Genomic DNA, 15,977 nt, shown 5'->3' with positions numbered 1-15,977 from the left:
GGTGCAGCAGAAAGCGCTTCTTCTCTCATTCTGATTGAGTTAAGTCCTCAGAGAAAGTCCTCCAGGGTTGTGTGAGGCTTCAGGTTGAAAGCAGGCAGAAAATATGCGCCATGCTTGGGCAGCAGAGCGGGAAAACCCGAGAGAGAGAGAAAGCGAGAGCGATAAAGGGAAATGGTTTAGTCCAAGTAGGGGTCAAACAGAACTATACCATGCAGTAAAATGACCCTTGCAGCACTACAGAACCAGCAGACCCCCTCAGTGGGCTAGTCAATCATTCAGGTGTGTACCATTCTCTCAGAGCGCACCACACATGCGCTCGTCCGCTTGTGGAGAAGATTGTGAAGGATACCTCGTCTGATCATTTTCTCACGTCTCTGCAGCTCTGCTATAAAGTCGGTAATCAGTGATCCAATAAAAGGCTCAGTAAGTGTATCAATGACCAACTGAAAAGTAAAACAGGTTATCCCAGTTTCCCCACTGATCTGCTGGAAAATGAGCTTAAAACTCTGAACCATACAAACTCTGGCTGGATTCCATCTACACGTTTCACTAAAATCCGTCCCTAAATGACATCAGATTTTTCTTTCACCACATGAAAAGTACATTGACACATTGTTTCCATTTTACTTTTGTTTACTTTTTCCCCCCATCATAATACAGGTAAAGAAGCTCAGACACTTAGGATGGAGGATACACAAGACAGAATTTTTCCAGACCTTGTTTCACTGTTTATCCTCTCACCTGCCAGGCAGGGCTCACATTTCCACTCACATAATTACATACGGAAAATGAAGACACATCCCACTTACGTTTGTGTTCAGTGCAATCAAGACTCGTCTCTGACCACCTGCGAATGTGGTTTGAGTAATCTGATTGTAATCCAATCACAATGCATCCTGGCTTTGTTTACACATGGCTTTTCAGACAGTCAAGTAAAAACTGAGTAATGCCCGACCACTGAAGACGCAGGTTAATGCAAGATCTAAACAGGCCCGATGAGATGTCTCGATTTGTTACGACTAGTCCAAACTGCTGCAGCCCAATTATAAGTGGTACAAATAAAAATGCTCCCATTACTCCAGTATTTCCACCAATACACTTGCACCCAGTTCACTACAGAATTCAATATAAGGCAGCTCTGTTTTTAAAGCATCGCACAGCCTGCCATTTATATATATCATGAGCGTGCTTTGTATACATGCTCCTTAAAGAGCCTTAAGGTCAGCTTCTCACTTACATCTTTCCACAGTCTTCGTGGAAAAAAAAAGACTGTCTTAGTTGCTGCTGTGACGAGCGTTGAGTGTGGTAGTGTTTATGTGTAAATGAGTTTGCTTTATGTGGAAAACTATAAAAATGGCAGGACAAATTTGTCCAGTTATTGTGAAGCACTTTGATTTTAAAAGTGCTATATAAATACAATTGACCTAATTACTTTAAAAAAGGTGAAGCTGGACTGCCATGTAAAGTTTGTTCATGCACTGTTAATTTGTTTCAGTACCTTTCATCAATATTCAGAAATATAGAATGCAACATCTTGTGGCATTACTGATCTTGATAAAAGTACGATTTATAAGCTGGGATTTAATCCTTATATTAGCTGAACGAAACATTGAGTAAGATGTAAAATAGATGAGAAACAGCTTTCTAGCTGCACTTCCTCCTTTCATAATGAACTGATTAATCAATTATGTGAATCATCATCAGCTCCAACTCCACTATAGAACGTCTGAGGCTGCAACTAACCCGACCTGCTGTTCTTTCAAAACTGTGAAGCATGCAACAAATGACATTGCTGTTAGCAGTGTTTGTTACCTTTCAGTACTGCTAATAGTAAAAACAATACTACTGTCTGGCACCATTACCAGTAAAAACAACAAGACATCACCCAAAACTAATTACAACAAAAGTTACTTAAGTTTGCAGATTCTAGTATTCTAGCACTATGATTGAGCTCAGCTTTCAGTCCCTTCCTTTAGAAGATTCAGCACTGGGGATCCAACTTTGCTGTTTCAAAATCCCATGAATAGCTCTGAATCATTCGACACCCTAGAGCTGTACTCTACAAAAAAATCCCATCTGACAGTCGGTCCTAAAATTAACTAATTAACGAACAACTAAACACACGGCCGATTAAGACCAGCACTGCTGATCAAAGTCAAATTAGCAAGCCAAATTGTCAGAAATAAAGGCCTGTTTGAAAGATAGCAACAATGACGGCACATCTCAAAACAAATCAGAAAGCTACCGAGGCTCGAACAGAGATTTTAAATGACAGAGCTTCCTCTCCACATCGAACACAGGGCAAAAGGAGTGAGGAGATCAGGAGAGACTTAGAGGGACCGAGATAGAGCAAGGTTACATTCAAAATACAAGCCAAAAGTGCAAAGCGCAAAGCAAAACAAAGCACACGAACCACATTGTGTATTTATCCTTTTAAGAACCTGGTATTTTCATGGAGACTGAAATGTCATGCTGATGTAATGCACTTCTAACGTACTGAGCAAGTATCGTTTTTATAAGAAATGAGTCACGTCTTTGTGCCACTCTTCAACTGAGAACCAAACATAAAAGTGGCTCTGATCTGATTTGAAAAGAATCTGGCTGTAAGGTCCACTTTTTTTTTCTTCTGTTTAGCAAAAAACAGAGAGGAGGGTGGAGGTGTCTTACTGGAGGGATGATGAAAAGCTCGCTGCCCATCAGGTCGAAGACTCGGACAGTGCCGGTGCTGTCCGTGTACGCCAGTAGAGTGCAGTCATGACTCCAGGCTACTTTACGCCACTGAGGAGACGGGTCTTTGGGCACTGCAGGCCAAAAACACAAAGATTCATCATCACAACGTGCAGGTTTTACTGCAACACAGTCAACAGCAAAAAGTGAGCAGCCAAAATACAGAATTTCAATCAAATACAACATATTTGTGTTGGCATGTTCTTTTTCCCCTCCTAACTGAGTAACGCTAGTCTTTAACAAAAATTGAGGCATGTAATTTTAATGTAATTTATATTTTTTTATATACTTTAATATATTTTTATCATAGAGCAGCAGAAACCACTACCCTGACGCTATAAACCATAAGTGGATTCAACCACCAAGTGCACCTATTTTCAAATGTTTCATTTCATGGTCTTATCTTAAAGCAATAAAAATCCATATGGAGATATGGATTTAAGTAAACAGCCGATTTAGCGTCAGTCTGAGTGAATTCTCCACCCTGAGTAGCATCAAAAGCCTCCAGAAGGGCAGCGTTACGCCGGACACAAGGAGCCACATCCAATCCATCCGATTCACTGAAAACAAAAAAGCCCATCAGGAAGGCTTTTCAATTAGAGTTCAAAAGCTCAGCCTACTGAGAATCAAAAGCTTACATGCCAGAAAATGAAGTCAAACATCAAAACTTCATCTCACAGCCCTGATCACTACTTCGTTAAAAGAAACGCACCATCTGAGCCATCTCTGTGAACTCCCACCTCCTGTAGACCACACAAAACCTGCGAGCTACATAATTATGATTACAGCCATTCATCTATCCACAGAGTTCATTACAGAATGCTTTGCTTTAAAAGGTATTTTAACAAGAAGACCGGCTGATTCGCACTGTGGCGTTCGCCGTTTTGAATGACTCACTTAACAACTTACCTTGATTTTCTTAAAGGTTAAGAACTCAAACACAGCTAGAAACTGCAAATGGTGAATTTATTCTTTAGACTACAGATACAAATCGGTGGTGTCTGAACACTCAACGCTGGCCAATTTAGTGCCTTTCTCACCGAAATCTCAGAAGATGACATTGTTTAAACATCACACTTGGTCACGGTCAACAGGCAGTTCAAAAATGCATATTACAGTATAATTAACACTGATGATGATTTTAGTACATACATTCATATAGAAAAAGTCTGCTTTGCGGTGGTATTGTGGGGTCCTGACCATTGAAGAACAGGGTAAGAGGGGCTAACAAATAATGCGGAGAAACAGATGGACTACAGTCTGTAACTGTAGAACTACAAAGTGCACCTATACAGTAAGTGGAGCTCATAAAATGGTCTATAAGTGTAGAAACAAGTATACTTGATGTATTAGTGATGCACTGGAGTTGCAGCCACTGGAAATTTTAGGGAAAAGTCCTTAAATATTGACCTGAAAAGAAAGAAAAAAAAAAAAAAAAAAAAAAAACGGCCACAAAAATGTGAATATGCAAGTCTTCACAAATTATTCCCAATAGTAATAAAAAAGAGAAAAGGTGATTAAAAGGCATTTTACTCCCTTCACTCTCTTTGTTCCAGTCAGCACAAACATGTCTGAGCAGTTTCAACTGTGAAAATGTCACTCACATGAAACCATTTCACAGTTTCTACCAGGGACCCTACACTAATACAATACAGAATACAAAATGTAAGAACTTCTCTATTACAGGTTTGATAACACATGCAAAATACAGCAAAACAACAGAAGCTAAACAGTAAGTCCACTAGCATGCTGACACCATCCGTAGCCATGGTGGTTTAAAAAAAAAAAAAAAAAAAAAATCAGAAATAACAGTGCCTAAGTGCAAATTACACCAAAACTTTTTTAAAAAATATGGAATTCACTGCCGTGGACGACTATCCACCCTGTATTGAGGACAATAGATTTTGTGGCACCCTGTAGCTTACACACTATAATCATAATAATGAGTTTATTTCATAACTTTTGATTTTCGGTTTCTTCAATTTACATTTTTTTCATGTAGCTTACATTTTGGTTTCTGTTTCACCTATGAATATATCTATTGTAGCCGCATTAAATGTGACATTAAATGTAGAATATCGTACCACCCAGCATGTTTAAAAGCTGTGTTATACTCCCGAATCTTAGGGTCTTGGAAGTTTTATAGTCACTAAATATTACGATGTCTGAAGACGATTTTCTAATGCGATCATTTAATTTTTCTGAAGTTGGGAAACCGAATAGTTGGTACAGACAAAATAATTTATTTTATTTTTAAAAATGCTATCAAAAACCAAGTTTGCCAGTTGGGAGCCCTTTTTCAGGAAACCTGTAGGTGATTAGCACTGTTGAAGGATCAGAGGTGTATCAGGCTTAATATAGCCAACTCCCCATGTATTAACATATCTGATCCCAAACCTCTTGTATATTTCTTATAACTGTTATATTGATATACAAGTCACAGGTAAAGTTCCATGCTAACTTTAGCCTGTTTGGCTAAATGATTGAACTTGGGACATTTCAGTCACATTTTTCACTGGTTCCATTTAAGGTGAAACAGAAACTTTAAAAGATTTTTTAAAAAGCTGGTGAATAAGACGCTATATTCAGCCCTCTAGAAATTAACATGTGAAACAATGGGACAGGTGTTAAAAGCAATACTGATACAGGCTTATCTATAAATTGTTAAGGTCTGTTTCTACTATTTGATACAACAAATGTGTCAGATATACTTTGGTTAAAAATGGTTATTATTAAAAATGGATATCCCTGAATAATTGTATAATAACTAATAACTGATCTACAGAATATCTAACCTACAGAAACAGGTTTACCTATTTAATTTTATATTGTAAATATTGTAAACAAAATCTAGTAAAATGTTACTCAAATATAAAAAAAAACACCAATGCATGAAATGGTCATATAGCTGCTAGTACATCAAATGGCATTCCAGGCATAAACAGGTAAAAAATGGGTTTATCTGTAAAAATATGTATACCTTAATACCGAAACCCTTTTTTAAATTTTAATTGTGCCATGATACAAATTTTTGGCCAAACCACCCCCCACTATTTGTGATTATGATTATCACAGTAATCTCATACTGTCCACCACTATTGCCAAGACAATGGTGCAATGGATCAGTTTTAACTGATTGTTCTATGTGACTGATTTCTCTGTGGTTTCTTGGTTCTGAAACATCTCTGAAGTAACACACATCCTTTGGATAATGATTGGAAAAGTTTTACTACCCAGTTGAGCATTTTGCACAATGAGTGAGACAATCAATTATTACTTGATCTTACAAATATTTCAAGCCTTCCTTCAGAAAAGATTGTTTAGGACTTTCCTGACAAACATTCTGTTTGATGTCATCAGTATGAACTGCAAGCGCACCAAAGTCGCCACATTTGTAGAGGCTTCACAGCTCAAATACATCACCTCCTGCTTGTGACTGCTAACACACTCATCAAACGGCAGCAAACACACCTATAAGCCCGTTGGTAAATGCCACAATTTTCTAGCTGGCATTTTGTGGGCTTTTTCATGTGCGCTTTCCTTAACTTGATCAGATTTGGGTGCTCAGTCAAGCTAAAGTGCACGCAATTGAGGTTCAGAAGAGAGAAGAATTGGAATTCCATCTGCGCCCGCCCTGCACAAGATCATTTAGGTATCCAATACAGAGAACCAAAAGCAGATTGGATTGCCAGTCTAAAAATAGGATTTAGAAAGTGGATAAGCTATTGCGATTTCTGCAGCACCGAGCTGGAAATTATCCTTTGCTGATTTTCACTGACTTTGCATTCAGGCAGCCCAGGACAATGACAGTTAAACAGTATGACTACATACAGACTCCGTTCTTTCAGACTATAATCCAATACAATTATTCAAAATGGGAATGCGTACAGGCCTCTATTAGGTAAAGCCATGAAGCATGGTGCAGCGGCGAAACGTCAATCAAAATGACTGGAGGCTGCAAAACAACACTCTTATCGCCCATGCAGTGCAGAGATTGGAAAAAGGCAAGCCGGCGATTTCCATTCAGGATGAAAACTCCTGGAAAACGCTGGAAAGAGGGTCCGATAACTCCGGATGAATGATGACGCTTTAGCAAGATAAATACCTGTAAGAGGAAGGGCTCAGCGGAGACCATAAATCAAACCTTGTCTGCTAAAGGCTAATTAATCTGGGTGCAGCACTGGAACTAATACGCCTGAGTATGCGTGATGAGAGCTCTGTATCGTATCCGGGCAGATTTGCTCATCATAAATCTCAGTTTAGGAGGGATGGGGGGAGGAGGAAAAATAAGAGAGAGCTCTTTTACAGCAGGAGATGTGCTAAGTCAGCAAAGCTGCCTCGCCTACCCTGGACCCGCAATAAAAACGTCTTCCCAAGTTTAAGAGTATGGCCAACAATGAAAGTGCGCCACACTCAATCATATGGAGTTTACAATATGGGACCGCGATACAATACAGCCTCTACATCTCTTCTAAAACTGTAACTCTTTCGTTATGGACTCTCCTGTAATTTCAAACAGAACTTTCAATCTCACTGCAGCAGATACCTTAACACATGCAGTCAAACACCACCTATCAAAAGTTTAAAAACGATACCTTGCCTTGTTTTAAAATTATCTGTGAAATTTCTGAATTTTATTGACTTTGACTGTTACTTTCAATGAGGTGAGAAAATTACCTCTTGCAAAAATTTTAAGCATACAACAGCTCGGTACTAAGCCCATGGCTATATTTTGCACAGCTTCATGTTTATCAAAGTGTTGTCCCATAAATTTAATACAATTCATATATTCATATTTTATATATATATATATATATATATATATATATATATATATATATATATATATATATATATATATATATATATATATATATATATATATAAAAAAAAGAGGCTACAGAAGGGATCTAGAATAGTCTGGGTGATGAGGGGAAAGGGAGGGATGCACTAAGAAAATCATTACTAAAGGTCATACCTTAAAAATGAAACTAAAGTTGGCTTCTAACTTTCTGCTCCTCCTTAAATGATAACACAGCTGGCAGGCACCAGAATGTAACGGCAGCACCACTTAAGGTGGAATGGAAAAATTTGAATGAAAAGCTGACAAATAAGAAGGCAACTTCAGCTTCATCCTCTTCTCAACACTCTGTGAAATGTATTGTTAGTTTGGCTTTCCTTTTTTTGTTCCTTGCATTGTTGCTGATCCTTGCTTCAACGCTACTCAGGAAGAAAATGAAAAGTTTGGTTTTAGGTTGCAGAGTAAGGGTGCAGAGTATGTGCTTTCAGCAGCTGATGAGTAAATAAAGCCTGTCAATTCAAGGATTTCAGGACAGATTTGTTACATATTTGGATTCTTGTTTATTCAGTCTTTCTGATCCAATCCAGCATTTTTTGCTGATATCGATCTGATACGTATACTTACAACTGGATCGGTGCCATCAAGAATGATTTGTCAGTTGTCTTCTCTAGACTATTTTTAAAAATCACATATTGATCACATATTGTTTTGATATCAAAACAAGGGGATAATGTCAGACACAAGGTAGCACTGTTGTCAGCTGTTCCATTATACATGTTAAACTAATTTGCAATTTCTTTTTAAAAATTCTGGAAAGCTAGGGGTCCTCAAACTCTTGACTGGCAGTGTACATGTACTAAAGCAATAAGCCACAAGAGGCCGTGCATTACTGTGATTTTATCACGGGAAGAGTGTTTTTAGGCACGACACGAAGTATATAATCCATTCAAGTGACTTTTTTAGACTTCCATACTGCCGTTTTACAGTTAATTATATTTTAAGTACTTTATTCCAAGCCTTTGATATTAATGATGGAGTCGTTCAGGCTGTTAGCTAGCTGATCAGACGTTCATTGAGAACATGACTGGCCTCTCAGTTTAAACAAAAAAAGGGTTCTTACTTAACCAATATACTCAGTGGCCTTGCGACTAATATGGGAGTCAAACATTATTCATTAACATCACAAGGGTTCTTTCCCCATGCTGTGGTGCAGTAATACACAATTCAGCTGTGTATATTATGGATTTTAAAACGGCTTTCAACGCATCTCAGCCAATCAGATTTTAAGACCAGTACCATCCGTTTTATAATAAACATTAAAGCTTATACCTTAGTTGTCCTACCATTTAAAACACTAAAGTCAGAGGTTGTAGTCTCGCGAAGCAAAGCACTGACTTTATTGCTGTCACCTTTTACCAGAACTATCCATCAGCAGGCTTGAGACACTAGAGAGGAAAGCCAAATCAATACCAGAACTACAAAACGGCCTGTTTTGTACTTTGCCTGCCTTTTTTTTTCTAAAAATTTTCATTTTATTTGGATGCATTATATCTTTTCCTGGGGGTTGCTCTGGAAATTGGATGCTAAATTTCCTGTCTCTTGCGAAAAGAGAAAAAAAATTGAAAAGGACAAACCTGGGCAAGAACAACGGGCCAAGCGGAACACCTTTATCTCAGCTAAAACGGCGTAAATTATGTAGGCGAGAGTGAGGGAAAAAAGGACAAGAGAACAGGTGAAAGTGAATATGGTGTTTCAAAAGTCTAGTTTGCAATGTTTGGTGCTTTTCTGAAGCAAATGAACTCCATCACCTCCACGAAATGAGAAGATAATCAGGACGCAAGCTTGCCTACGTTCAGCTGCAGCAGGCCTGGCCTCTGAATGACACACTTCACAGAAGTCTTACAACAACAGAACTCGCTTAGCTGAGGTCTGAAAAAGGATTTGGAGCAAAAAAAAAAAAAAAGAAGATAATGCTGCTGCATATCAGGGAAAACAGGGACAGAAGGACATGTGGTGCTAACCAGCATTAAAGAAATGTGAAATCAGACCAACTGCATCAGTGCACCATATCAGATGGCAGATTAGTCTGTATAGACAACTTTTCTGTTAATTACTCAAAGACGCACACATGAATTAAGCTAATTAAAGAGTTAATTAAACTCTTGTCTCTGCTGCTGCAGCTGTTAATTACTGAAGTGCCAGTAAGTGAAGAAGAAAGAATTTCACTGAAACTTTTTCCCCGCCTTCTTTCAAGTTCACTTGTCAGGCTTTAACTTTGTGTTAAAGGATTTAGCACTGTATCATGTAATTCTGCTCATTTCTTAAAGGGGCTAATCTGTTTTTGCTTCAAGCTATAATATCCTGCATGACTGTTAATACATTGTCAATTAAGGACTATACCGGTCATTTCAATTGAGAGACTTCTGACCATTTCAGACTCTTCGTGCTCAATTTTGCAGTTGCATTTCAATATTTATAAGTAGGTTTTTAAGCGAGGGTGGTTGCAATGCAAAATGAAAGTTGTTTAACACAAATACAGTCACATCAAAAATGCTTAGTTTGTGTTTATTACTGTAAAACAGTGGCAAATCTGAATAAAAGTCATTTCCTTGAGGTACTTTTTTGCCTTATAACGTCCTGCATGTACCACTCCACCATGAATGGATTACAAAATAGATTTTAGGCCCAAAACTTTTCTTATCGCAGCATTACTGTCAAACAATGTCTGAGGTAGTAAGCAACATATTCATAACTGTTTTGTGTATAACTTTCTGTGGAGCAGCTTTTGAGCAGGGCTCACCAATCTATTCCACAAAGGGTCAGCATGGCTGCAGACTTTCATTTGATCAACTACAAGCATTCCTGCTTGGCTGGAGTGAAGACCTGCAGCCACATTGGCAGATATATATCAAGATACCTGAAGAATTTTATATGATATATGATATGTACCACAATATTTAATCTTTGTCTGCGTTTGATAAGTGAAAAAAAAAAAAAAATACAATATAATTACAATATAAACATATATGAACAAATGATTGTCATTTACTATTTCACAAGCTTTGCACCAAATCCAATTACACAGGCCTAATTTAGCTCTCTTCGTAATTGAACATGCAGTTGGTTTTAAGTGCTACCGATATGTTCAGGAAAGCAATTTATTACGATAACACTAAAATATTGTCACATTGCCCACCCCTATAGTGGCTCCTGCTTCAAAGGCTTTCAACAGACATCTGGTTAAAATCATCAATTGTAACCAGAAATCTTCCTCAAGAATGGTGCACTTCACATCAAACCTCCCTACATGGCTCGGTTTACATTTTAGCAGGTTAATTACGAAGAAAAACTGAAAAAGCAGGCAAATACCCCTTTAAGGAAAACCATTGGGAAGACACTGCTTATAGTTTAACGAGTGAATTACGAAGAATGATGGAAAGAAAACCAGCATAAAATCCCCTTTAAATAAAAAGTGAAACTGGTGTTGCAAAGCAGTTTGTTGATAAATCTGCTCCTTCTCTTTATAGTGTGACTGAAGGTCTGAGCTGCCAGGCAGAGTGTGCTATTGGATTAAAGTCTTACTGCATAGTTTGTTGGCTAGTCTAATTAAGCTAATAAATGCTATTTGGTGTTTGAATGGAGATTATAGCCTGTCCACAGTTCTATGCTTTAGCATTTGCTAACACAGTGCTTGGATGACAGTCAAATTTCTACTTGAAAAAGTGAGTTTTTCTTGTTTTTGATACATCTTTAGGATCAATGAGCCTCATTCACCAATACTGACCCAAGTTTTGTCTTATATTTGCTCCTGAGAAAGTCTGTGAGGTTGATGATGTGCTCTTCAACTACGCAACTGTTCGCACCTTTGTGCTCTTGAGTCTGTGTAGATTCTGTTCTTACCCAAGAACAAATGCTAAATTAGAAAATATTGGTGATTGTCAGAATCCTCAGGAAAACCACATAAAAAGGTTTTAAGAAGAAATATTATGAACTTCCTAAGAATGGTTGGTGGATGAGGCCCAATGGGGCATTTTTACTCCATCAATCAGCAACTGAATTTTTTTAAAAAAGCTGTTGTTATTAGAAACGTAATGAATGAGAAAAGAGTAATGAAAAGAGAAAAGATATGAGGAGAAAATGACAGAGGGCACTGCAGCACTGTACCTTGGCATTTCCCGATGACAGATCCAAAGTCATCCCTAGCTGACCTGAGAGAATGAAAGAATGGGCCAAGCATTATCATACTGCATGCTAAAATTGACTTTAATCAAATAATTCAGCAGCCTCTGACTGACTTTGATCAAGGTCTTGTGCAGATTTGTGTTTGCCATTTTGGTTTAATAGGGGTGTCATTACAGCATCATTGGCTCGAAGCTTTTTGGAACGCTTTCAATTCATTCGAATGCGCTCGCAGAACAGACTGTGTGCGGGCACTTATTTTAGCCATTAACAATCAGCAACAGAGATAAGCTTCCATTTCCCTCACTGCTCTATAACCATATATCACATCCATTCAAACTGCAGCGCTGCACCAAAAAAAAAAAAAAACCCTCACTAATAGACCCTTTCCAGTGACAATTTTACAGACTGTCAAAAGCAAAAGAAAAAGTTTGGGGGAAAAATGGATAGGCAGTCAACCGCTTCGTTTTGGGACATCTGTGCCAAAGTATCAATCTGAGATCTGCTGAGTTCAACATAGTCAATGACAGGAAGGTGAAAAATGAACCAATTACAGTAACAGGGCAAATGTTTCCGATCGATGGGCAGAATTACCTTATTTCCACACACTGATCCTGAACCACGGCCAGGAGCTTCCCATTACTGCAAACACAGGAAGGGGAAGAGGAAAAGAAGACAGAGTGAGAAAACACCTGAAGGTTTAAACCTCCAAAAACAAACGTTTCAACGCATAACGATGTCTTCCCTCTGTGAATCAATAGCTAATTAAAGCCTGCTGTCTCTCCTTCGTCCACTATTTGCATAAGAGAAAAGCGGAGAGAGAAAACCTCAGCTTGCCTGAACGTCTGAATGTTCACACAAGCAAATATAAAATTTAGTAATCAGATGGTATTTCACCACATGACATTTCTCAAATGTCAAACGACTTCGGTTGAAGTTCAGCGCTGCTGAATAGCTCACATTCACTGTCTAGAATGGACATCCCTGAAGAATTCTCCTCCAGTATCGTGCTCTAAAACCTGTTAAAAGCCTGTTCATTTTCCATCATTCATTTACCTTTATTTCCTTTTTTTCCCCTAATATGTTAATGAGCTTTGTTCTGATTGGCTGCCCTGTATCGTTTATTTTGTCAGTGTTCTTTAAGTACTGATGTTATCTATGATATGCTCAGAAAAGTATACTGTCATTTTGTACAATATGCCCACCCCCTACAGATTTACAATTACAGATGGGCTCCCCAGTGAAGCAGTGTTGGCCCTACAATCATGAGATCGCAAGTTCGATCCCCGGTGATGCTACAGCTCAAGTCAAGTCAGCTCTCAAATCTCAAGTCAGTAATGGCGAGTCTCAAGTTGAGTCCCAAGTACATAGTCCTAATCAAGTCTGTATTCTTCAGCTAATTTGAGGCCATAACAATTTTAATGACAGCACTTTATCAGCGTGTGCCAGTAATATACAGGGGGCCATAGTGCTCGTAGAGGACCCAGTGATACTCAAAGATAGAGTATATCCCTTGACACAGGTAGAACAGAAAACCCTTGATGTTTACATTGACAAAGCTCTAGAACAAGGGTTTATCAGGGCCTCCACTTCTATCGCCTATAGCTTTTTCCTTATTAAGAAGAACGATGGTGGGCTATGCCTATGCATAGACTACAGAGCCCTTAACCAAATTTTCAAGGCTTATCCATATCTCCCACCTCTAGTACCAGTAGCTCTGGAACAGCTCCAAGGTGCCCAGTTTTTCACCCAGTTAGATCTCTGTAGCATGTACAATTTAATTAGAGTTAAGGAAGGTGACCACTGGTGGTTTTTGACCACTAGGGGGCATTATGAGTATCTGGTGATGACATTCAGGGTCTCCATCGCCCCCTCTGTGTTCCAGGTGTGTTTCAGGCGTTCATACATGACATCCTCAGAGACATGTCAGGACAATTTGAAGTCGCCTATTTGGACGACATTCTAGATTACTCACCTTCCTTTGAAACCCATGTGAAACATGTCCGAGCTATGCTGCAAAGGCTCTTAGAGAGTAATTTGTTCCTTGGGGGTTGGGGGGAGGGTGTTAGTGAATTCCACCTCCAGTCGGTTTCCTTTTTGGGGTAAATCATCAGTCACCAGGGAGGGGATAGTCATGGATGACCACAAGGTGGACGCAGTGGTCGAATCATCTCAGCCCACTTCAGTAAAGGAGCTGCAGCGGTTTTCAGGTTTTGCCAACTTTTATTGTAGATTCACTAGAAACTTTAGCTGTTTTTTGCTGGTTATTTGAATTTTCCGTTCCACCTAAAAAGGGTGCACCAGTTATGTTCCGGGCGCCTGACTGGAACAGCAAATTCCAATAAGATAGACAAGCTGGTGAATAAGAAGTCAACTTCAGCTTCGTGGGGAATGTTGCGCTTGTTTTACCTGCAAAAGCTGTTAAAATTAGTCGAATAGAGAGATTAATTCTGGTCATTTTGCCTGGTATGATTCTCCAGTAAGAGTGGAGTTGAAGTGCTGAGCGAGGGCACATTGACGCCGTTGATGCTTCTCGTTTCCAGCTTATGGGGGCGAACCTGAGCTCTAACACTTCACTCGGCTTCCGAGGTAAAATAAACCCATCATAAACACGGTAACAGGCATCTGACAACGTTGCTGTTTAATCAATTTATGTCAACTAATGAATGCGTTTACATGAAAAATAACTGACCGTGTATAGTCCCGTCTGCAGTTAGACTCACTCCATGTTTCTTTCACTTTGAGGCTTGAGTCTTTCTGAGGCATGGCACTCAGAGTCTGAATCACTGCTGTTGAAGCCCAAGTTTTTCTCGATTTTCTCCAGTAGAGTCTAAAGTCATATGACTCAAGTCCACACCTCGGCCCTCTACACCACTCATCACTGGTCAATTTCTGACCACAGAACCACTGTTGACCATATATTATTTGGTCGGTGGATCATTCTCAGCACAGCAGCAACACTAACGTTGTTTGCGTGGTGATGGTAGAGTTTTTATACATGTTAATGTCACTGCTAGGTTAAGAGTGGTCCACCCCCCCAACATATCCAGCTCTGTGTTCAGACACTGACCACTCATAAACGATGAGCTACAATCTCAAACTTTACAATACAAGGTAGGTGTTTCTAATAAAGTGGCCAGTGACAACTACTTTGGTTCTCTTTTCGGGACAAAGAAACAGCAGCAAAGTTTACTGCAGATCTGTAAAACTCAGACAAAAGACAGCATGCAAAGTGAGACGTCAGCAGCAGCAGCAGCAGCAGACTCAGACACTATTTCTTAAACCCTGTAGTAGTGTCGAGCTAATGATCCATTGAGGTACTACTTAATGCATCAGCAGAGCACCTGCAGGAGCACAGGCCTCATCAAGCAAGCGCTCACCTCGCGCTCCATCAATTTCTGCCGTGTGGTTAGTATAATGAGTGCTGCCGCATGAGGCCTGCAGCCCACACTGCACAGTACTGCACATTCTCCCTGCTAGCCCTGAAAAACCGAAGCAAGTCAAAAGCCATTAGCATCACCTTGCTAGCACCAGTTGCCAGTTGATTTGCTTTGCTGCTAGGTGCACCAGTCCAGGGGGTAGGGAGGAGCTTGAGGGGCTGAAACACAAAAAAAACTTTTTACTGAAAAGAAAAAATATGAACATCAATCGACTCAGAAAGCAAACAGCAGTTTGGCTGAAGAAAAGGGTCTCATATTAACTTAATTAGGTTACTAATTTCTATGCGGATCTACAACATATGTCTCAGTGTTGAGCTTAACTGGCTACTTAAAATTTCCCAGACATAAAGTAAGCCAATTAATTCAATCGAATGCTTCCTACAACACATTAGCATGTCTTATTTCCTAACCAATATGGACAGTGGGGTGGTGTGGATGATGATAATGACTTACCTGTACCAAAGGTAGTGCAAAATGAAGCGGAACGGTCCTGGAAAACATCATTAGAAGTGTTTTCTGTTAGCATTTCACTGATACAGCACTGACATATTTATTCATGACGACATTACAACAAACATAAAGAAAGAAATTCACTAATAGATCCCTCCTCTCACCCCATCTCATTTTCCTCTGAGGAAGACCCTCAGATGAATGAGGACCTTAAACATCTTCAGGATACTTTGCCAAGCTCACATTTTGTTTTGACGACCCCTTTGAGAGGTCTTAAAAGTTAGGCATCATTGTAGACGTAGACCACCTAGAATTTGCAATGGTACACAAGAGTAGAATCCCCCGTTTGCCTCCGTTTGACACAAGTATTTGACATGAGA

The 15,977-nt window shown here is 39.3% G+C and overlaps 1 protein-coding gene across 1 annotated transcript in view; it reads right to left on the bottom strand.

Annotated features, from left to right (window-relative positions):
• The window catches only part of nbas (NBAS subunit of NRZ tethering complex), a 337,358-nt gene that overhangs the window by 319,835 nt on the left and 1,546 nt on the right, over positions 1-15,977 (bottom strand). Inside the window, exons 3-7 of the mRNA XM_037537972.1 lie at positions 15,601-15,637; positions 15,228-15,305; positions 12,302-12,349; positions 11,693-11,736; positions 2,668-2,801 (exon numbers count right to left, since the gene is read on the bottom strand). Coding sequence (XP_037393869.1) covers positions 2,668-2,801; positions 11,693-11,736; positions 12,302-12,349; positions 15,228-15,305; positions 15,601-15,637 — 341 coding nt within the window. The remainder of the gene's footprint in view (positions 1-2,667; positions 2,802-11,692; positions 11,737-12,301; positions 12,350-15,227; positions 15,306-15,600; positions 15,638-15,977) is intronic.

Source organism: Pygocentrus nattereri, chromosome 4, assembly GCF_015220715.1.
Source record: "Pygocentrus nattereri isolate fPygNat1 chromosome 4, fPygNat1.pri, whole genome shotgun sequence".
NCBI lineage: Eukaryota > Metazoa > Chordata > Actinopteri > Characiformes > Serrasalmidae > Pygocentrus > Pygocentrus nattereri.
Note: the sequence above shows the minus strand (reverse complement) of the source record. Positions and strands in the feature narration are given on the sequence as shown.